Source organism: Agelaius tricolor, unplaced genomic scaffold (genome assembly GCF_023055355.1).
Source record: "Agelaius tricolor isolate 1412-34295 unplaced genomic scaffold, bAgeTri1.0.p SCAF_7, whole genome shotgun sequence".
Classification (NCBI taxonomy): Eukaryota; Metazoa; Chordata; class Aves; order Passeriformes; family Icteridae; genus Agelaius; species Agelaius tricolor.
The window spans coordinates 7146483-7170903 of NW_027269267.1; the positions used below are offsets into that span (position 1 = coordinate 7146483).

The 24421-nt window shown below is 42.7% G+C and overlaps 1 protein-coding gene across 1 annotated transcript in view; it reads right to left on the reverse strand.

Annotated features, from left to right (window-relative positions):
- Nucleotides 1–20851, reverse strand: part of LOC139591566 (amine oxidase [flavin-containing] A-like) — a 36649-nt gene extending 15798 nt beyond the window's left edge. Inside the window, exons 1-5 of the mRNA XM_071430264.1 lie at nucleotides 20707–20851; nucleotides 10590–10684; nucleotides 9200–9337; nucleotides 1589–1693; nucleotides 282–373 (exon numbers count right to left, since the gene is read on the reverse strand). Coding sequence (XP_071286365.1) covers nucleotides 282–373; nucleotides 1589–1693; nucleotides 9200–9337; nucleotides 10590–10684; nucleotides 20707–20752 — 476 coding nt within the window. The 5' untranslated portion in view covers nucleotides 20753–20851. The remainder of the gene's footprint in view (nucleotides 1–281; nucleotides 374–1588; nucleotides 1694–9199; nucleotides 9338–10589; nucleotides 10685–20706) is intronic.
- Nucleotides 20852–24421: the final 3570 nt, after the last annotated feature.

A 24421-nucleotide genomic window follows, 5' to 3' on the forward strand; every position in this document is an offset into this window, starting at 1 on the left:
GGGAAACTCCACTGTAAGGCAGAGAGCCACAGGAGAGCTGGCTGGAGTTCAAGGATCCAATGGTTGGAAGTGGAAGGATGGTGGGAAGAGCCCACACCACCACTGCTGTGTGCAGGGACCTGCTGAAGCAAACCCCAGGCTCCCCCAGCACCTCTGATGCCACCTGCCAGCCAACCAAAGCCCATCTCAAACAATCTGTCCTCAGCTGCACCACAGAATCTGCCCAAAAAGCCACAATCATTTCACAGCTGGAATTTCAAAGCAGATAAAGATTTACATACTTAGTCCAGCAAATCTTATTTATCAGCTCTTTCATGGTCATTTTGTCCCATTCTTCAGCATGTGGAGCATCCCATGGTGCATCAACAGGAATCTGGAGACAGAGGTGAAATATCCAAGGAATGATTCAGTACTTCACCATTGCCTGGTGTGCTAGAGAGTAGCACAGGCTTTACTGAATTGTTGGCCAGGAGTTACTTTTTTTCCCTGCACATGGATATAAATTTGGAACAAATTCACTAAATTGAATCATTTCTATTCACACCTTTGGGCATGAATTGTACCATGACCACCAAATTGTCTTTGGCTGACCAGTGAACCATTTCCTTGTGCTGGCACTCATCTGGCTTTTACCTGTCCAGAAGCAATTCCGATTTAGTTGTCTTGGTGTCCTCTAGAAATTGAGGGGAAAGTTCTTTTTCCAGTCAGTTCCAAGATGAATATCCAAAGGCCCCTATGGCTCTCTGCTAATTGCAGAGTAAGAAAAAATGTCTAGATACTTTTGAAAAATTTTAGGCAGTTAAATTCTTAGTAACAATTCTTTGCATGTAAGTAGCATGATGTGGAGGATACCACCATATCCCTAAATCTTTAAAAAATGTACTACTGAAAAAAAAAATGTGCAGTGTAATACATAAATTTGATTCTGCAAAACCACATAAAACCAGTGGAATTGGCAGGAGTACGGTGAGTTATGCTTGAAGATTCTGATAATGTAAAGCCCTTGGTTTGTTGCTAGATTATATGGAAACTGATGAATATTTGAAAGAGAGTATAATGCTCCAGGGGCTGCAGCTGTACTGCTTATATTTTGAACTTTAAATATAAAGTTACTGTGAAGTCAAACTGGAGCACAGCTTAGGCAGCTACAAAACCAAAAAAATCATCTTTACTCAAAATGCTGTCATAGGGAAGGGGAAAAAAACCCTTCTAATCTCACAGCTCATGGAATATTTTTTTCTGTCATGAGAAAATACTTACACTGAGTTCAACCTCATTTTTTCAGATATCTTAGACTCTTCCAGATATTTTTGTCTCCTCTTATAGAATCATAGAATAGTTTGGGTTAGAAGGGACCTTTACAAGTCCACCCCACTCTCAGCGAGGAAAACCTATTATTTCTGACAGTTCCTGGGCAATACAGAAATCTTTCTGATGGATGCTTCCTTTCTGTTTTGTTCTGTTGTTGTTGTTTTTTTTTTTTTTAATATATTAAAGAAGCAATAAAAAACCCTGCTAGAAACAAAACAAAAACGGACTCAATTTATTCACGGAGCATTGTAGGAAACACAGAATTTTGAGAGCCTACCTCTTTTCCCATCTTGTCCATGGTTCTCCAGAAGTTATTGTAATCCAGAAAAACCAAGGGATTCCATGTTGAAGGGCAAATGTCCCTGAAATTTCGTGACTTTCCCTGAAATGCACATAAAAACACAAACAACTGAAATACAACAGAGCAGATCTTCATTACTCAAGAACACAAAGTTCTCAGAGTCGTCACATTTGCCTTTTGCCCCAAAAGACCTGGCTGGGTTTTTGGGTTTTTCCTTTTTTTTTTTTTGTCCTGCATATGAATGCAAGCAATGGAATGCATGTTGCTAAAGAGGAGGGATAAAAACAGCTGGACTGGCATTAAAAAGGACAATAATACCTTTTTATATTTACTGTTCTGAAGGGGTGGGGAGGGGTACATGTGGTCTGAGCAGGTTGTCAAATTCTGGGCTAAGGATACTCAAACCATGGCCAAAGAGGTAACATTCCTTGTTCCTAAGCATCCTTCATTATTACATTTAAATGAATCTTCTATTTGCCTGCTGCTGAAATGTGCATCCTGAAATTTGTGTGGGTCTAAAATTGAATGCATCTCAAACTATTTAAGCACCTTTCTGGTACACCTCACTTTAAAAGCAAACATACCTCTTTATTATTCCATGGAAGAAAACTAGCCTATAAAAAAAACCAGGAAGTTTTTGGCTGCAGGAAGAAAAATATTGTACACTTGCAAAAATGGTGTCAGTACTTACAATGTGTGTGACACAGAGTTGCAGCACTGGCTGAAATTGTTATTATCTAAAACTGTTTCAGATAATCCTGTGATATAATGATAAGAGAAACAACACTGGCTGAAATTGTTGTTATCTGAAACTGTTTCAGATAATCCTGTGAAATAATGATAAGAGAAACAATCTAACAGCAGCTGCTTCTTTGTGATAACTTTAATCTGAAACAGGACTGGATGAACAGGTAACATTTCATTAATTTGCTTTGAACCTTCCTCCACGTAAGTCAGTGGTGAATTTCTCATCAGACCTCTCTGTTCTCTGCCCTTCCAGCTGTGCCAGAAGTTTGTGTGAGGATGCAGGGAACACTCTGAGCCTGACAGGCAGGAGCTGTGGTGCTGAAGCAATTTGCAGCCAGGTTTTCAGTGCCAGCCCATCACACCTGGCAGGTGGAGTCACAGACCAAGGGAGAGGCTGCAGTGATTCAAATGCAAAAAATGGGGACACAGAGACACAAAGCAGGAGCTAAACACACCCTCCTCACACTTGCTGAGAGAGAACTGATTGATCTTCCCCACTGATAATCGTGTATTTGTGTGTAAAAACACTTGGGTTTCTGATATTCTGCAGAACATCTTTCTCTGCAAAGATCATAAGATAAAGGGTGCAAGGCAGAACTCAGTGATCATAGTGAGCTTTCAGACTTGGCAAAAGCAGTAAAATACTGAAATTCCTACACTTTGGTGAACTTTTGTCAGCCCCAGGACAGGGACAGTAAGGGAGGCAAATGTATGTGGGTGAGGGAGCACAGCAAGCCCTGGCTACCCCTGCCTGGTGCTGTCTCCTCAGAGCAGGGCTCCAGCAGTGCCCAGGTCCCTCTGTGCTGCTCCTCCTCACCATCTTCAGTGAGGGCAGCAGCAAAGCCACTCTCCTGTTCCATCCAGACTCAGCAATTTCTGCTCTGGGCCAAGCAAAGCACCAGCTGGTCATCTCAGCAATTAGTTCAGCCTGAGACCCTCAAGTTTAATGTTTTAAGGTTTTTTTTTTTTAAGTTTCAGCAGATGTTGTGCTTTCAAGTCAACCGGAAGTGGTTCTGCATTTCTGGGTATGTAACCTCAATCTTGTGTACCATTATTGTATTTGCAGGGACCCCCATGGCAGGGAGGAATGATGCATCTGACTCCATGTTCTCAGAAGGCTAATTTATTACTTTATTATGCTATATTATATTAAAGAATACTATACTATACTAAAGATTACAGAAAGGATACTTACAGAATGCTAAAAAGCTAATAATGAAAACTCGTGACTCTTTCCAGAGTCTCAACACAGCTTGACCCTGATTGGCCAAAGAGTGAAAACAACTCACACCAGAACCCAATGAAACAATCACCTGTGGGTAAAAAACATCCAAACACATTCCACATGTGAGCACAACACAGGAGAAGCCAATGAGATAAGAATTGTTTTCCTTTTCTCTGAGGCTTCTCAGCTTCCCAGGAGAAAAATCCTGGGCGAGGGGATTTTTTCAGAGAATGTGAATGCCACATACTTTTTTTCTCTCTTTTATGCCTATTTTGTTCTTTTTCAGACTTACACTGAAGGAAGGTGGCAGGGGGGATGCTGCTCCAGCCTTCTCCAGGTGCACACCTGCATGCAAAATATTTCTGCCATGGCAAGAGCAGAGTAAATGCTCCTGTGAGCTCCCAGCAGGGAATCCTCCAAATGACACTGGCTCCTCCTTTCCCTTGAGGACAATTTCCCAGGGCCAGGCTGCAGCACTGTGTTCAGCCACAGAAAAGAGGGCATGCAAAGGGATATCCTGCATCCTACAGCTTTTACTGCCATAAACTGAAGCTGTATCAAACTAGGAAATACTGATTCCAAGCAGTAACACCCTAATAATAATTTTATTCTTATTGCACAACATTTTGCTTTTCTAAAAGATCATCAAACACCGCTTCTCAAAATTCATTTATTGCTAGTCTTTTTATTCTGGTTGGGAACACAGGTGCCATCCACATTCCTTCCTTGACATGCTTTAACCCCAATAATTCTGCCCTTCAGCAGAGGTGGGGTGCAGCACTGCTGCCAGGTCATCCAAACCAGGGTGAGGAGAAGTTATTCCTGCCCTTCTGTCCTGTTGGTACTGCAGGGGGGCAAAGGGGAAAAATAAACTTGTGTCCAATCAGGAGTAGCAGCAAAAAGTTCCCAGTTTTACATTGTTCAGTGAAAATCTCTTTCCAAAACTCTTTCTGATGAGTGGCTGTGCTTGTACAGAGTGATGTACCTTGCAAACAGCTCTCCTATCCTTAGCTTACTTAGCTTAAAACACCTTTGGTCAATGGCATGGCCCAAGGAGATCAATGGGAATACATGTTTTATTCTCTGAGAACTATGAAATGCCAACTTTTAATTTAAAAAGTCTAAAGTTCTGTTACTTGTTGCTCTCTCCTGCATGCAAAACCCCCACAACTTCAGTAAGACTGGAGAAGAAGAATGGCAAGAAAAGCTGGAAAAGTACAACAGTGCTAATAGACCTGGAAGAGGCTAAGACTGAAGTCAGAGAAGCTGAAATAGTTCCCAGACACAGTGACCCTTGTGTGGTGGGGCTGTACCCATCAGAGATGGGATCAGAGGAAAGCCAACTCTAGCAAATTCCAGGCAAGAAATTCCCATTTCCCAACAGCTTCAGACACATCAGTTCTCCAACTTTCTCTCTGGCACAAGTATCTCCACAGCAGGGAATAAATCCAGCCCCAGTGAGCTGGGCTGGTTATTAACTTGATTTTAATATTGTCTCCCTGCTAGGCAGGAGAGCTTTGACTGCAAGTTTCACAGAGGAGCTCACTGCAAACAGGGGAGGTCTTGCAATATTCCATTTTTAAACAAGTTTATAGTGTTCTGGATGTATTATTTTCAGAACCACTGTTTTCTTAACTGCAAAGCAAATAACCTGCTGGCTTAGCTCCTGTGCTAACACATGGCTGCCTGACTGACCCACAGAGTTTATCTAACTCTTTTTTGTTCATTTCCTGCTATGTCAAGTGGTTTCCTGCAGGCCTCAGATCTGAGTCCTGCTGCCTGCTTGGATTAGTTACCCCACACCAATCCAAAGGAAACAAGATCCTTAAGCACCTTCCCTCAGTGGTTAGAAAGCAGGCAGTGAGAGATGAGCTCTGCAAGGTCCCTTCCCTGCCCAGGGCTATGCTGGGCTTGTAGCCAAAACTACAGGAATTAACCCTAAGCTGTGACACCACCCCAAGTTTCAAATTGTGCCAGAGGAGCAGACAATTTTGCCAGACCAAGAGAAAGGCAAGTCTGTCTCTGACTGCTGTGCCAGGGGCAGGGCACACATCAGGAAGCACAGGAGGAGCATCCCCCACGCCCCAGAGCGGGGGCTGTGATTGCCTGGGGCTGTGGCCAGCACAGAGCAGCAGCTCCCCAAGGTGTGACCCCTCAGGTGACAATCCTCCCCTCCAGCAGGTCTGGCCCTGGGAGCAGAGCTGGGCCTGGGGCTGTCTGATCCCTGTCTGAACAGCAGGTTTGGGGTGATGGGCACAGTCTCAGTCACAGAGCCACTACTGCACCCTGAGCTCTTCATCTAAAGGCAGGGGGAAGGAAAGAGAGACTACAGGGCTGATCTGAGGCACTGTAGGGAAATCCTCATATTTTATTAAGTGTTCCACCCTCTGAAAATCATAATTCTTTGTTAAGTAATATTATATATTCTGGGGTGTGTGCTGCTGCCAGATATTGGAGGAGTGCAGTTATAGAGAAGGTTAATACCACACCAAGGCCCAATGCCTTACTTTCTAGGGTCTTCTTCCAAAAAAGGTGAAAACAGAGCTTCAAGGACCTCTGTTAAAACAAAAAGCTGTCTGCCAGCTCAGGGAAGGGAGAACCCAGCACATCTGGATTTAGCTAGAAAGAGGGCTCATAACAAACACTTAAGTTTTAAAGTTACAGATTTACAAGGACACGATACCAAAAAAAATTCCTGACTGACATTAAAGGTGTCCATGTTACCATGCTAACTGATGCAAAATAAATAAATACATAAATTAATAATAATAATAATAATAATAATAATAATAATAATAATAATAATAATAGTTACATATTTGGATTTTCAAAGAAACTGTAACTACAAAGGAAACCTGCACCAATGAAGCAACTTGGCTATTAAAGCTTGCAGTATCTGGAATTTTTCCACAGAGATATGGGAAAAATTCCTGTCAGAGCAAAGGAGCTCATTAAATCCCTCTGGGGATTTTCACTTTCTCTTGGCTGCTTCCTCTGCTCAAATAAGTAATTTTCCCACTTTCTCCCAGCTCAATCCAAGCAGTATCCTGGAAATCTTCAGAAAAAGCCAAGCTGAACTGATTGTTAAGGTGAAGAGAAGACCAAAAATCTCTTAATCCAAGGGTGCTGGAGATTACATACAGATGTCACAAACACAGCTAAAGCTGTGCTTAGTCATTGCTCAAAACTTCCTCTCCCCTCTGACAAAGCCACACAACACTGCAGGCTCTGGAGAAAGCTCTTGGGAGGAGACCTTCCTGTCTGGCCCTGGCTCCACACTCCTGGACAGCCACCAGACAAGCACCAGAAAGCTGAGACACAAGGGGAGAAGATTTAATCAGACTTTCAAGGTCTGCAGGTGGCCCATGGCTGACGGTGCATCAGGCCAAGAAGCTGAAAACATCCATATTTCAGATTAATATTTAATTTCTGTTTGATATGATCCTTTAATATCAAATAATCTCTTTGCTAACGCTTTCTGCCATCTAGGAAATACCACTTGGTACTGTGTGGTATTGTGTGATTTGTGCTTGTGTTCCTGGAGCATCTTTAATGAATGTGAGGGGTGCATCTGCAGCTGGGAGACCACAAACCCTACCTGCACCTCAGCATCCAGCCTGGCAACAGTGTGCAGCAGGCAGGTAAAAGAGAGGCAGGTGAAAGAGCCCTGGGCACTGAGCAGCCCAGCCAACAGCCAGGACTGCACAGATGGAGCTTAAAAAGCTTCTTTTAGAAGTGGGATATGAGAGAGGGTTCAGCAACACATCCCCAAATCAAAGGGCATGCTGACTGCACAATGTCTCAAGGAAAAAGAAAAGAGAAAAAGCTGTGCAAAATCTTAGGAAAAGAAAAATAAAGGGCTACAATTCATGGGAAGAGGATGTGGGAGAAAGGAGGAAGGCATCATTATTATTCATCCAGTGCTTAAATCTGGGATACCTTAAAGCCCCTTTGATGTCACCCTGGTCCAACAATTACAGCTCCCTTGGGACCCTGATTAGCTCAGCAGGACCACGATGCCAAATCCAGAATTGATCCACAGCCTGTGATCCAGCTGAATAGCTCATAATGCTGCCTCTTGCTTAGAAATATGCTTTCACTTCAAAGAAAACATACAAAATTACATGGTCATTAGCAGAGACGTGCATAATGCAATGTGGGACAATAAAAAGCTGCAGCTTTGGTGTCAAAATGGATTAAGGGCTTGAAGTAATGTGACCCATTAGAGCCTTTTATTTAACATAAAGAAGATAAGTGCCTTTTAGGATGCTGAGATATTCATGCCTGAGCTTAAATTAGAGTGGGACAAACATTCTGCTGGTACAAACCAGCCCATCCCTCTTGCTGTAGAATTACATCAATTTTGCATGAGGGAGTGAAAAGTAAGTTTTTCAGCATTATGGAGTGGCTGAGCAATTATTTAAGATGTGCCTGTTTTATGAGCATGGCATCAATCTGCCCAATAAGGAGTGCTTGCAGAACCAGATGGTAAAACTTTGCAGTGTGAACACATTGCTCTAATTCTTAGGGAAAAAATTGGGAAGGTAATAGAAATGAAACCAATTAAAGATCCATCACACAGGATGGCTTGTCCATATCAAGTATGTCAACTGTAACTCACACAGGCTTCAAAAGTCTGGTTCTGCCAGAGTCTGCCAAGTGCTAAAACTAGAGAATATTCTTTAAAAAATTGAAAGTGGTGGTCTTTGCAAATTAAAATAATACTTTGTGTTATGGATACAGACAGCCACATCTCACACCTATGAATCTTAGACAGTCACATCTCACTCCTATGAATCTTAGGCTTTTCTTTGTCCTTCTCCCTGCTGCTCTCACCCTGCACTGGTTTTGGCAGCAGGTCCTGGGTAGGACCTGTGCAAAAAAAATCAGTGGACTAAAGATCTGGGCTGGAAATCTGCTCTGAGTTTCATTCCTGTTCACTTCAACCACACCAGGACTTGCTCAAGAGTGGCCACCTGGACTCCTGCTGCCCCACACCTCAGAGGTGACATTTTGGTGACTCTTGGGAAGGGCTTGTGTGGCACCATTATCTAGAGAGGGAAGCTCAGAGTCTCAGATTGGATGATTAACTTCCTAACACCCTTTTGTGAGATTGATCCCACTCTGTGGGGCTGGGAAAGATCTCATGTGAATCCAGTCATGTGAGCAAAATACATTATCCTACTCCCAGGCTGGTTCCATAATACTGTTGTCCAGTATCCTCTTTCAATACTATCCATCAATACTATTCTTTTTTTTTTTTTTAATTTAAATTTGGCTTTTATTTCTGAACAAGTATTTCCTGGATTTCAAGCAAAACCCCTTTGGAGGGTATGTTCAAAGACAATGTGCCAAATGCATCCCAGGTTTTTTAGCTGCTGTCAGCTGCATTTTTGAACACTTTTAAAAAGAAAATAAGAACCATTTGTCACACTCCCAACAAATTAAAACAGAATAACAACACTTCAAGCAGGTGCTGTCTGGATTACTAAGGGTGAATTTTAGATGAAACCCTTTTGATAACTGTCAGCAATTTCCAAGTTTCAGTGCCACCTTTGGGTACCTCAGCACGGAGTTACAATATACTTACAATATCTACAATATGCAATACTTACCCCTTTGTGATGGAACATATGGCCCTCAACATACACTTTATAGTTCTCCACCCCCAGCTCTTTTGCCAGTCGCAGAATCCGGTTTTGGGTAGGTCCTACATAAGATCCACCAACATCTACATAATTCACTTTATCATTCTGGGAACAAAGAATACAGGAATCAGAAGCTGTGCAGGAAGCTCCTCAATACAAACATCTAAAAGCAGAAAGAATATTCCATACTGAATGGATTTGTTAATGGGAAAGGTTGTTGAGCATGGAAATGGGCTGCACAGGGAGGGGGTGGAGTCACCACCCCTGGAGATGTTCAAGAAATTCACATTAATTTTCTTGTCATTGCAAAACATTTCTGCAGCTGAAACCACCTCCAGCACCAAGGCTTGTTTTCTCTCTCTAGATACTTGCTTAGACTTAGTGCTGCAGGTGCTGAGCACTGCACTGCAGTTTTCCAGGAGATTATTCTCCTTTCTCTTGGCTCCAGCCAGCTGCTGATGGGACAGGGATCCCCAGCCATGCCTGACATGAAAGGTGCTCCATGCATCCCTCAGACCAGCACCCCACTCACTTGGGAAGTGGGAGGAAAGCAGAAGGTTTCAGGGATGCACACTGTCACAGCAGGCTGATCTCCCAAGACAGGAACTCTTGAACACTGTTTATAGTGAGGATTTTCAGCCTGGCGCTCTCAGTGTCACTGAAGGATGGTGTTTATGCTCCATGGTTCACACACAATGATTTCTGCTGGAACACCACTGTTTATCTCTGGTTCCCCAGCAATGGCACCTGACATCATTTACTCCCTCCTCAGTTCCAGGGTGGGAAGCAGAGGTAATGTCTGTATTACATTAACCTGTGTCACAAGTGACTCTTCATTTCTTTTCTTTTTTTCCTAATGGAAATCAAGATGCATTTCATTTTTAGAAGCAAGAGTGTTATTTCAGATAATTTTAAGACATTTTCAAACATATGTCTGAGCCATAATGATGTCTGGTCCTGCTCAGGCTGCTTTTTATAGGGCTCTAAGTTATCATGCCTGTTACAGTATGCAAAGGGAGATGGGAAAAAGAGGGGAAATGCTCTGACACTCTTGGTCCCAGATTATTGTTTTCAACACATTATTGAAGACTAGGTAGACAATATTCATTTTTCCCTCATCTACTAAGCCAGTCACTGCACCTTAGAAGGCTGTCAGGATGGCCAAGCAGGGATCCTTGGTGAACACATGCTGACTGGTGGCTTTTGGATTAGCTCTGTCACCTTCTGAGGGATTGAGCTGAAGCTGTAGTTCCCTGGACCAAAATAATTGCAGTTCCCTGGGTCAAAATAACAGGAGTGACATCTGTCCCATTGTAGACCAGCACAAAAGGGAGTTCACACCTCATGAAGCACTTACCCTGATAGTGAATGTCCTTCCTCCCACTCTGTCCCGGGCCTCAAGGACCACCACGCTGACCCCAGCCTCAGACAGCAATTTGGCAGCTGACAAACCTGGCAAAAAAAAAGGAGAAAGTGCATTAAAGACAGTGGCAGCAATCAGCCACATTCATGGTCAAAAACTGAACCAAAGCTTCAAGGTCAGAGATTTCAATGGATTGCTCTCAAAAATCCCTGAGAGAAGCTAGGAGCTTTGCATGGTATCTCACCACAGAAATCATGTGGCTGCTGCTTAGTTGCATGTTATAACCACTGACAGACTGAAGCTTCCTACTTGGATTGGCATTTTGGCCTTTTAAAAGCAGCAAAACTTCGATTATTAAGAGACAGACACACATCCTACTCTCCATTTGTGCAGCCTATGGAAAGGCAGCACCCAGCTTGGGGGCCTTGCAGTGCTGCAGTGACATCAAAAATGCTCCTCTGCCACATCAACTCTGCTCCTCTGCTGTCCCTTGGCCTCATTCACATGCAGAAGGAAAGTCTGCTTCACTGTCAGGATTCATTTTCAGCAATGGAGTTTGACCATGACAATCAAACAGGCTGCATGTAGATACTTTATAAGTGGAATTATGGTCTCAGCAAAAATCATCTAATTATGGGACTTTGTGATGGAGCCACTAGAGACAACTGAAAATTCAATAGGACAGGAGACCTCTCTGCTCCTGACAGATGGGAGCTGAAATTGTAAAAAGCAATCATGAGTTGGAGAAATCAGATTATGCCCCTGCCCTGCAGGCCAATTTGGCACTGAAGCATTGTTTCTTGGGAGTTGTTTCCCCTCCTTAAGTACACGAAAGGCAGCCCTATTGATCAGCACTTCCAAGATATCCTGCAGGCAGGAGTAACCATATTACCCTCATGTTTATTACACTACCTTGAAATGTGATTAAAATCAACTTTTTGTGAGCCTTACAAAGAAGGCATGTCTGGAAAGACCAGGGGAGAGGAATCATTCTGGGAAGAGTTAAATGTACTCCTTTATTCTAAGGCAATGCAGAATTGACCATAAACTCCTGTGCATAGAATAGTTAATGCAAAGTGGGACACCATTCACTGGAAACCAGAACTGAGGAAGTTCAAATGTCTTACATAGGCAAAAATTATATATATATTTTTCACACTCATCTAAAAGTAATTTTACACCCTTACACCATATTCTTCAGATTGCTGCTGGAGCAGAAGTATACCTAATTCTTCCATCTAGTTAATATTCTAAGTTTTTTAATTGCAAGCAATTTTTCAGCGGAGTGGATATATTACAAATTGATCTAATTTATTTCAGTGATAAATTTTTTTCCTCCATGTAACTTTAGAAATAATTTTTTTCTAGCTAATTCTTTAATCCATTGAGTGATAGTTTCTCTCTCTCCCCAACATAAATGTAGAAGACACAAATCCATGATGTTGAAACCACAAAATGCAATATTTTCTCACAAATACATATTTTTTATAAGCAGAAAAATGAGATTTCAAGAAATACAGAAGATTTTGTCATACCATCGTGGATATCCTACATGTACAAAATAAAAGGCTGAATTCTCTATTCTCTATAAATACCACTGGACACTCACACATGAGTGGATAATTCTTTTGTAAGAAAGTTTACTAGAGATATACATCCCTTGAAAGAATTGACCATGAAGCCAAAAGAAATCTGTCCTAGGTATGAAAAAAAAAATTAAATGCAATCTTTGGTGCCTAAGACCATAATTTCATGCTGAATACAACTGCTCCATTCCTGCCACAGTTGTTTAGGAAGAATAATGGTCACACTGGACTGAGTTGGAAGTTAAGCTCACTACTGGATTACAGCTTAATTATGGGATGTATCCAAATAAAGAAGGGCTGCTAAGGGATGAAGAACATGCTGTAATGTGACTGAGGTTCTCTAACCTGTTTGCCTGTTAAATTGCACTTGTTCTCCAGACTCACAGGTGGTTAAGTTTCATTACTGTTAATGGTCATCTGAGAAAAGTTTCATAAACTGGGAAACAGCAAGAAATAAATTGAGACAGAAATGCCTTACTGGGAACTGGGAGAGGGCATGACTCACAAGTATAAACAATACAAAATATGTTTATTTAAGATTACTACTACACATTTACTTGCTCTAAGCATGGAAACTATTTTCTCTCAAAACAGAAGGCTAGGAACAACACCCACACACAGCATCTCCACCTCTGTCTCTGTTGGACCCACCTCCTCAGCTTCATCCTGGTCAGACTCAAGTGCACCAGGTCCAGGTGTTTCCACAGGTTCATCTGAAGCACCCCACAGGTCATGAAGCCTCTGTGCTTTTTATACACAACCTCTAAATTGAGTGCATATTTATCCTTCATCTTCTCCATAACTTGAGTTTTCAAGACTTTTGTTGCTGTTCCAGTATCCTGGACAGGACTGCACACCAGAGAGTGATTGATTGATGGGATAAGAATGAGAGGAAGGAATGAGACCTTCTCTTTTCCTGCTCCTTGCCTTATCCCTGCCTGCTCAGCTCCCCTCAGGCTGCATGGAGCTATCCTCCCACTTCCTCTACACCATCTCCATCCCAGAGGACATCATGAACTTCAGCAACTCCCAAGGAGCAGGGAAGAAGCTGTGGATGCCCCATCCCTGGAAGTGCTCCAGGCCAGGCTGGATGGGGCTCTGAGCAACCTGGTCTAGTGGGAGGTGTCCCTGCCCATGGCAAGGGGTGGAAAGAGATGGGCTTTAAGGTCCCTTCCAATGCAAACCATTCCTCACAGGCACATTATTCCAGGCCAAACTGGGCTCAGTGCTCAGAGCAGGCAGCGCCAGCACTGCAGTGTCTGCTGCTGTGCCTCTGGGCAGACACCCCTGTCACAGCTCAGCCTGTGGCTGTGCCACCTCCACCCCCCCCAAGTGCAGCCCTGAGATAAAGCTGGAAACCACCCCAAATCACTGAGCAAACTCCTTCCAGATATCTCCTAATTCCAAGAATTAGAAATACACCGCTTGCCTCAGCAAGACAGGAGGAGCCTGCCAAAACCACAGCTCATTCTGCTCTGGAAATTCACTTATTGTGAAATGAGAACAAACAAGACCAGACATCCTCCACAAGGGTTTCTATGGAAATCTCACAAGCAGCTCCCCTCCTCTGAAGATGCCAGGCAGGAAAGCTCTGTTCCTATTGATTCTGCAGTGCTATTAAGGACTCAGAATTGCTGCTGCTACAGATCATACTGTGGCTGCTTTCATGCAGAAAATTGTCATAATGCTACCACGAGCAAAGCCCTTTGAAGTGCATCAAAACACTGGATATACAGTTTAAAAAAAATAAACACTAAGATGAATTGATGCCAACCTGCAGAATACAAGACACACCCCAGGACTGAAACATAAGGACTGAACAATACTGAATTTTGTAATACAACAAAGCCCATCTCTACTTCACAGGAAAGAAAAGTTCAACTCCATAGGTAGTGAACAACACTGGGACTTAAGAGACCTGAACCTGATTCCAGAGGAGTCCTGTAATGTGGAAAATGGTTCCCTGCTTTGTAGGGAAGTGTTTAAAAGTGTAGACTTACGAAAATAATTCCAAGTTGCCTCAATACTGGGGTTGATACAGAGCATATGAGCAGAGATGATTCCAACAGCACAAACAGTGAGAGTTTTTAAAAAGTTACTTTATTGGGAATATCCTAGGGTTTGTATACTAACAGTATAGACTATATACTAGCAGTATAGAGTTCTAGTTTTCAAAATTTAGGCTCTGTAAATACAGAACATTCCTTCATAAAATCCTCATTAATCCAACCTACTGTGCAGAGCATGGGATAGCCACATTGTGAGAAAGATTATTAACTCATTACTGTAGTGTTCTAGCAAGATTTAATTGAGCAAAAAGGGGGAAAATCTTCTTGTAAAATCCCTGCATTTTTCTGATCTTGAGTGGGGAAATAATTTTAAGACTTTTTGCTCATTTTTTCTAATACACATCAGTAAAATAAGAGAATTGGCAATATTTCATTATTAAAGTTCCAATGTAATGGCATCCTAATGCTGTGATTATTTTTACTGTTTCATTGATGGAAACCCTAACTTTTTCTAAACACAACTGAGTAATTAAACCTGGCAATGACCACCTTAAAATCAGCTCTCATTTTTCGAGCTAGAAATCCCTTTGGCAAGTAAAAATGAACCTGTCAATGAGAGATGCAAAACATGTCTGCCATTACCATAGGCTAAAATCTCCCTTCCTCACCTCTTTATTCTTCTCCTGCAACCTTGATTACCCTTTGATTGGAATTTTTGTGTACATCATAGCATTTTTTTAAGTTTTAAAGTACAATTAAAATGTGCTCAGTTACATCAGATTGACCAGAGAAGCCACTAATGGGCAACAACACACAGAAAGCTGAGAATGAAAAAACTTTCTTTTCACTGACTAAGGATTTGAAGATTTTAAATTGCCACTGAAAATATAAAAAGACCCCAAGCCAACAATGCTATTAATTCAGTAACAGCATCTTAAATCCTCACAAAAGAGCAAAAATGCAGAGTGTGGATCACAAGTCTACATTTATTTCTACTTCAGTGTTGCCTAATACCATAACATCACTAATTTTCTGCTTGTCAGAAACCATGTTTTATCTTGCCATACTTTCTTTCATGTGTCTTCTTGTAGAATCTTTGACACTGGAGAGAGATTGAGTTAATCTCTTTATTTTGTCCTTTTCAGGTAAATCTATTTAATCTCATTTTCATCAGTATTTTTTCCCTTCTAGGAAAAAAAATCCACTTGATTCAGCAAAGATCTTAACCAAAAGAGAATAAATATTTTCTACTACAAAGTGCATTGTCCAAATGAGACCAAACCACTTACTGGCCTCAATGGCTTCACTGTCTAAATGCTTCCTACAGATGCAAGCCTTGTTCTGAAAGGCACAAAAACACTTTCTCATGGACAATGTTAGCAGAAATGCAGTGGGCAGGAAGAGGGAATTCTATTCCAAGGATGAAATCACTCCACACACACCCACTGGGATTTTTCATGTCCACAGCTTCTTGCAGTAAACTTTCCTCCCCCAAAGTAATGCCCTCCCCCAAAACAAAGGCAGAAAAAAGTTAATGAATATAGGCACAGGGTTGGAAATGAGGTATCTTTCCTCCATTTACACATTAAAATAATGAAAGTTTGATCCCACCTAGTAATGGAAACAACCAAGGTAATTACACATGTTATTGACAATTTTTTTGGTCAGTGCTGTCCAGAATAAATTCCTGCCACCTAAATGGTGACTTTCAACTAAAAAAGAATGTAAAAAAATGTTGCTGCTAATTTATGATCAATGTCATCACCACAAATACCAATAACATCAGTGCTGATATTCTCAGAAAAGACATAATGCCTATCCCATGCCTGGTTTTGTTATGTTAGGGTATTTTTAGGGGTCTGTCCTAACTACTTGGCTATTTCTTTTGCTTGCTGAGGCAAATAATACTCATAGGATTTCAACAGCAAACCAGCAGAACACATTATGAAGAAGGAGGCAAATGGAAATTGGTACTTCTGCTCATTTGCAATTACTGTATAAAGCATCCACTACACTTTGTATGGAATTCTGGGACTTTTGTTCCTGCTGTAAATTTTTGTCATAAAGACAGCCAGCTTGCTAGGAGTACATTGGGAACTCAGAGCTCTATGAAACATTCTTATTTATTTCTGCATCCCCAAAAATGGTCTTTAGGAATCTCTGCTATGAAATGACAACATTATCAGCTTTCTGCTTGGCTCCAGAAAGAATGAAGGAAGGAGCCAGGTAGCCGGAACCCAGCACAGGGCAAATGCAAAGTGATAATCAGAGAATACATTTTATGAATCAAATATTACATTCCTATAGGTCAAATCCCAGGTAAATACAGAAGTAACAGCAGGGGGAAAAAAATTATTGAAAACTACTCCAGATTTCCACAGGTCAGAGCAATTCTATCTCACACCAACAACTGTGTGTGTTTGACAGTTTATCTGACACCACCACCCACCAGCAGCTTGGCGTGCTGTCAAAACAAACAGGGCAGTGTACAACAGAAGTTGTGCTGCCAGGATGGCAAGAAGGAAAATCTGCATTTGCTCATTATTCAGTCTCTCACTCAGAGCCCAAAGCCAAGGCGTAGGTAGCTCGAGGGGTGAGGCTGTCAGTCACACACTGTGGAGCTGGAGATGCCAACACAGAGTGCTTTCCCGCAGAGAGAAAAACAAAAATGTCTTAATAATATATCATATGTTTTATTTCTATATAATGGCTAATCACTACTATTTTTACATCCCAGCTTTTCCTACAGTTTGTGGGCCTTGGAATCCTCCATAAGTGCAGCAGAAGACAGTGCTGTTTCCTGCACATGGCTGGGAAATAAATCTCAGCTTCGATTTTGTAGAACCACGCAATCTCCTCTTTCCTAGATAAAAACAAACATCTTTCTCTGTGGAAACAAAAACTAACCATGTCAGCAAATTATAGTCTTAAGTGGAAGATTCAATTATGACTGGTTTTCTCTTGTGTTTTATATTTGTAACACAATGTGCTGAAATTTCTTCCAAACCATACTTGCATACAAGATTTTTTGGACTTCTCTGCTTCTGGACATACTTCTTCATATCTGCTGTCTCTCTGGTTTGCATTATGTAGACAAACATTATTAATTCTCCATGCAATCTTCTGATAAACTTGGCTTCCACACGAGTTGAGGCTGGCACATGAATATATTCCCATGAAAAAAAGTTAAGATATTTTGCTTACATTCTTTTTTTTTTTTTCCAAATGTGGAACTATTTAAGCTTGAATTTTCAGGGTGAGTTTTTTCAGGGTGTGCTTTTTTGTGATTCTTTTCTGCTGGAAAATCTTGGTCAAAACTGACTGTCTATTTCTAAATGTCTAGGGAAAACATATTCTTTGATTTTGAAAAATCATGCCTTTTTTTAATGCCTATTTTTTGGAAGTCGCAGCAGCAACTTGAAATTTGGCAGGGAGGTAACCTTGGAGTCAACATGGCACATTTTGTTATCCATATGAAAATATGGCCCAATAAGGTCAGTTAGAAAGTTTTGAGAAATTACAGGTCACAGAAGTCATTCTCAGATCTGACAAACTGAATATCTGAGGTTTCTGTCAAAACTCTGAGCACTTAATGCTGTCCAGCTGCTAATGAGCAGTGCCTGAGGAGTGACTGACCACCCAGACCCTCCTTACACCATTTTCTGCCATCAGCTTGCTGGGTTTCAACAAACACACAATCAAGTAAAATCAATCATGTCAAAATCAATCCAGAACAGCACTCTTCAGTTCAGCAGAAAACCCTATAAATAGAAAATGGGAGCAATATTTGAGCCATATAAATAAAAACTCCCTGTGGGTATGAGGAAAGTCTTTAACTTCGGGCACCATTTATTTAATATGCTTGGGTATAAAATGCTGTAATCAATATTAACTGTATTACAGGGGACATAATCTATTAAGAGTGACACAAACATGTGCCTGAGGCTTTTACTGGCCACTATCCACATTTTTAACACGCAAGCCCAAGTGGAAAGAGGAATCTATCCCAGCCTCTGCAGCTCCCTCTCTGCAGGGTGCAAAGGCACTTGCTAATGCAGCCTGAACACTTTAAGGGAGATTCCATGGGGTACAGCAGGAAAATCCCAGAGGTAGAAGCCACCCAAGCAGAGATTTCTTCCAAAAGAAGAAATCCAGTTTTTCTCTCCACACCACCCTTTGCAGAAGCTCCCTCCATCCCCAGCCTGCAGCTCCCTACAGGCAGAGGGGATTCTGTGTCCCTGGAATGGGCACATTGTGATGTGCATGCAGAGGCCAGGAGCAGGGATGAGCAAAACATGTTCAGAAACTCACTGCTCAGAAATTGCCTCTCAGGACCATGCTTTGCTTTGAGAAGTATACAACCCCAGAGCTGCCTGTCAGGGTTTGAGCTTCATTTCACAAATACTGGGCAAGTAGTTTTAAAAGCCACAGCATCACTGCTGGGAAGTTCACACCTAATAGAACAAGCATTTTGCTTATACCTCATACAGATTTCATGTATTTGCAATAAAGAATTATTTTATCTCAGAGTTTCCTACCCCTTCCTGCAAGCACCAGGTAGTATTTAAAATACAATGGAAAGAGAGGAGACAGAAATCTCACCAGATGAGTGAACTGCAAATTCAATTTCAGCAAGTCAACACTGGAATCAGAGAGATGGAGGGGAAATCCTGTCCATACTGGAGCATGACTTACTATGTATTTCACCAGAAGCAGAACTCTAGATACAGATTACTTTATCTTTTTTTTTGTTTTTAAGACCAGAAAGCAGCACTGTCTAACCTCTTGCAGAACTGAGGTGTAAGCATATTGGTGCAGGAATGGTAGTAACAGAGAAGCTGTGAGAAAAGCAAAACAGACCAGAGGCTGATCAGAGTTTAATCCCCCAGCTATGAATGGCAGTGTAAAGTAAAAATGGATTAATTAATAAATAAGGCATTTATTGTCTATTTTTCAATGGCTGCTTTCTTAAAATGATGCCTGTTCTAATTCCTAACAGGCAGACACCAATGTCTATGCCACTGGCATGGGGTTTCCATTGGCATGAAAAGTGTTCCTGTACCCCAGGAGTGCTGTGACATGTTTATTTGTCTTCCTCATGCCACCCACAATTTTTCAGGAACTGTGAGCACCCTGAAATTTTCTGCTTGGCTCCATTTCAATCCCCACACCAGGCTTTAGTCCAAGGCACAGGTGTTACAAAGTAACTCAGTGTTTTTGTAGGAGTGAGGCAAGACACGACATAGAAATGCTCAAAGCATTTTCTGAAACACTGCCACAGGTTGGGGACCTGGAGGAACGAGGCACCCTGAAGGGAACAAGAGCTTGTCACAGCTCTAAAAACCATATGAAGAGGATGTCACCATCAGCTGCACACAGAATGGGTGGCAATTCCCTAAGGACACTCTGTGCATTACAGGAACCCTAAGGATGAAGACCAAATGTCTCATTCTAGCAGGAAAATTACCAGACATCTGGTAAAACTAAAAAGCAAGGAAATCTAGATCCACACTCTTCCTGTCTGTTTAATGATGCTACAGATTATTTGCTTATTTACATATTCACAAATAATTATTTAAACAATTACTGTTATTTTAGTAGATGAAATAACATAATTACGTAAACAATTTGCTGTTTTATGCATTAACTCACTGCAGATTACATCAAAAGAAAGCCTCTGACTCCTCAATATTAATAAAACCTAACTTTACCCACACCAATAATGGCTGTAATATCACTGAAGTCACAGAGTCACAAAACTAACCTTTTCTGAATCCTTAGTGAAGTAAGGACTGCCTGAAAACTGAGACCTGGCCAAAGCTGACAACACAAAATTGACCTGAGGGACAACCTAAACATTAATTTTCTCCAACACAGCAACATTCTCATTGTAGGTAACATAAAAATAATTAATTAACGGGGTTTTTTTTAAGCATAAGGGAGGGCCATGATGCAGTTGCTGGTGTGAAAGTAGCTCTGAAGAGTATTTTGGGAAGTGTTGCCTGGTGAAGTGCAAGGACTCCATGGCACTTGGGGAATCGGGCTGCCTCTAGAACAGCTCTTCTCCCAGCAGCAGAACCCAACCTAGAGATACTCCCAGATGTTTATTCTGCAGCAGTTTCCCAAACAAAACATCTGCCACCGCTGCATGGGCAACCTGAATAAACCACGCCAAACCACCACCTTTGTCGGGCTGCACCAATCCCAGCCTGGATGCACCAATCCCAGCCCGGATCCCCGGATCCCTGCCTGGTCCCCACCTGCGGGCACTGCCAAGTCACTTTTCCTCCAGCCTCCCTCCCGACCCGCACCAAGAGCGGAGCAAGGCGAGGAGCAGCGCTTTGTGAGATCACGACAAGGATCATTTCCCCTGTCCCTCCCCGAGCGCCCCTGAAGCCCCCGGGTCCCGGCCCTGCGCTTCCATCGCCCCCCGCGCCCCGCCCGGCGCCGCTCCGGGGGGACCGGGGAGATGCCCGGGGAGCCGGACGGGGACCGCGCCGTTCCCCCCTGACCCACCTGAGATGCCGGCCCCGATCACGACCACGTCGTATTTCTGGGCCATGGCGCTGTCCCCGCTGTCCCCGCTGTCCCCCTTGTGCCGGCTCCGGTCACGGCCGCGGCTCCGTCCCGGCCCCGCGCTCCGGCAGCTCCGTCCCGCCCGCCCCGGCCCCGCCCCTGGGCGTGGCCCCACAGCCCTTCCACCAATGGGCGCGGGCCGGGGGAGGGGCATCACCTGGCCACGCCCTCCGCGGAGCTCGGTGCGCGGCCCGACGAGGCGGGGGATGCTCAGGAGTCCCGAGAGCACTGGGAACACCGGGAAAACAGGGGACACCGGGGACACTGGGGACACCGGGGATACCGGGAATACCGCATCCCGGGGCGCGCATCGTACCGGCTTCGTGCCCCACCTCGCCAGGGGGATGGAGGCAGGCGGGATGCAGCGTGCCCCGGTGCGGGATGCAGAATGCCCGGTGTGGGACGCTGAGTGCTCGGTGCGGGATGCAGCGTTCCCGGGGTGGGATGCAGAATGCCCGGTGCGGGATGCAGCATGCCCCGGTGCGGGATGCAGCGTGTCCCGGTGCGGGATGCTGAGTGCTCGGTGCGGGATGCAACGTGCCCCAGTGCGGGATGCAGCGTTCCCGGGGTGGGATGCCGCCTATGAACCAGCCAGCGCTCCCTTAACCCCGCGCTGGTGACCTGCAGTGACTGCGGAGGAGGAGGAGATCCATGGAGGCAGAGGTTATGGCAGCCTGCAAACCTCACCTCTTTAGTAGAATCAAGTTATACTTGATCCATGAGCCAGGGAACAAGGGGTTAATGTTTCCACGGACGTATCTTCCCGAAGACAATGCCTGAAACAATAATTGGTTGTCAAAATTCTGTTTGTACTTAGCTGCCATTACTGCTCTGGAATACATGATGGTTGTGATGTTCCTTGCCATACGTTTTTTACAGCTCATACAGGTTTTATTGCCAAAGTGTAAATGTCATCTCTGTAGAGTGGAAAAAATAAAGAGCCTGTCCATCCCCTTCCAAATAAGGAAACCTATAGAGTCCACACAATTATAGGAAATCCTAACACTGTTTCATGTTAAATATTGGTATAAGTTCTGAGAGTTGCCCAATTCTGCAATTCCAAGCCTGAGTATGACCAGTGAATGCAATAATACTGTGATACTTTTTGGCTGGTGTTCTTCAAAATGAGTCAGTTTTCTCTTCTATAGGGAAAATACAGGACTTCTGGTTTTGTTAATTGTCCAGATGAGTGAGATGTAGACCTGTTGGTGTGAACCAGAGGAAGGCTACAAAAATGTTTGGAGCACCTCTCCTATGAGAAACATCTGAAAGAGCTGTGATGGTTCAGGCTGAACAAGAGGAGCCTCTGGAGAGACCTTATTGAGGGCTTTCAGTAATTAAAAGGGGACTGTGAGAAAGATGAGGACAGACTTTATAGCAGAGCCTGTTATGGTAGGACAAGGAATAACAGAAATATATATATATATTAGGTTTGATATAAAGATATAATTTTTTTACAGTGAGGGTGGTGAAACCCTGTAACAGTTGCTCAGAGATGTAGTGGATGACACATCCCTGGAAACACTCAAGGTCAGGTTGCTCCCAGCAACGTTGTTCTGTTGAAAATGTCCCTGGTCCTTGCAGGGTGAGTGGACTGGCTGAGCTTTAAAGGACCCTTCCAACCCAAACCATTCTGTGGTCCCATGACAGCAGTGACTGAATGCAGAAACATCAATAAATCACTAAGCAACAGTGCAGGAGACCGAATAATGGATCTTCCTCACCAATAAGAACAGGTATTTACAAAGTGTAAGTGCAGAGCTCAGTAAGTGTGTTGCAATATCTGCAGACACAGAAGTGCCAGACACTGCAGCAAGGCAGAACAGCAGATCCCTGCTGCTCTGGGAGATCATCTGCTGACACAGAAGCTCATCATCACTGTGATTGCTGCTGCTCCCTGCCAGGGCAAAGGGAGCACAACGGGAAGGGACCAAGACTGTGAGAGTGCAATGGATTCTGAAAGAGAAAACCTAATGTACCAACACCCACGCTGTGCCCAATGGAGAAAAAAGCCTCTGTTTCTAGAGGGAGATAAGGACACCAGTGGGTGTCCCACAGCTCTGCTGGCTCCAGTGGGCAGGTCACAGAAAATCTGACAAATAAACAGCTTCACTCAGGGGCACCTCCCTCATAATTCAGAAGCCAAGTTTGAAGGAAAGGAACAAAAACATCCTTTGTGATAACAGCAGGAAACTTGTGTGCATCTAGATAACTTGCTGATAGATAAGCTTGCCAACAAATCTCCAGTGCTAAGAGGAGCTGTAAGAATCTTGTTAAAGGGCAGTGGAGACTGAAGTGGTTCTAGACCAGCTCTAATGATGAGAGATAATATCCAACTGTGAATTATACAAATTGTTGGCTCAACCACTGTAGTAAAGAGTGAAAAACTTCCTGAGGGGTTACCAAGGGTTACCTCAGGTTTTGACAGATTCCAGAGGCAGCGATGCCTGTCAGAGCCATGTGACTGCTTAGTCCTTGGCATCAATAAGAGCACTCAGAATAATTCTCTCTCAGCTCAGACCTGCAGGCATCTAGGATTTGGGGAAAAAAATAAACCCTGAAGCTTTGCTTGAGAATAACAGGATAAACCCAATAGACTTGCTGAAAAAGCAAGAAGTAGGGAAGGAAGAAGGTGATTTTTCATATTGGGAGTGATCCTCTTCTTCTAAATGTGATTACCATGTTTTTAAAAAAAGTTTTGAAATGTGTCAGAAATCAACAGAAAATAAAGGGATGCCAAACCTTACACTAAAGGAAATTCCAAGCAGATAAAATTTTATTTGGAAATAAATCACCTGTCACTCAGAAAGGAGAGTTGATTAAGAAGGAAATGCTCACCAATGGGCCCTCTTTGTTATGCAGTATAGAAAACAAGGGAACAGCACTGAAGGATGAATATAGGAAGCTTCTGTTGCTGAAACCATTTCCTAGCAATCTCTCTAGTTGATTTGTGTCTGCCTCAGTGATTGATCTTTAGCAATAATTTGCTGAGCCTGCAGAATGTGCATGATCATAAATGTGAATGTGTAAAAAGTCTCAGACATAGAATTTCAAATTTGCCAGGAAAAAAAATACTGAAAACTGCTGAGAATACAGTGGAATATCAAGAACAAAGCTTTCACTTGAGATCATATCTATGTCAGCAACGACCAAAAAATGTTTGCTAGCCCCAAGAATGGGCAAAAAATGGATCAATTTTTTGATCAAAGAGCATGAAGAAAAGTATCCAAAATTAAGTGGTATTACCAAGTCCTTTATTGTACTACCAGTGTTTTTTCAGTTTTTCCAACTAGTGAAGTGAGGAAGTCAAACTTTTCACATCATGCTATCAAGAGCCTCAGTTATTTTGTATCTGCTCAATACCCCAAATGATGAGTAAAATCAGTCATAATTGTTGTGAAAAACACAGATATTTTGCATTCGTTCCTGATTTCAATGTTACTTATTTTGCCAATGCATCCAAAAATTAGAACATATGCATAGGGGAAATCTCAAGCATTAAAATAAATTGTTTTTGTAAAAAATAAAGAATAAAGTATGCTATCTGTAATTGTATATTGTAAATATACAATTGTATATTTTAAATATCTATAAATGTATATTGTACAGGTTTTTTTTCGTTTTTACTTCTTTTATGAGTGTATTTTGAAAGGTA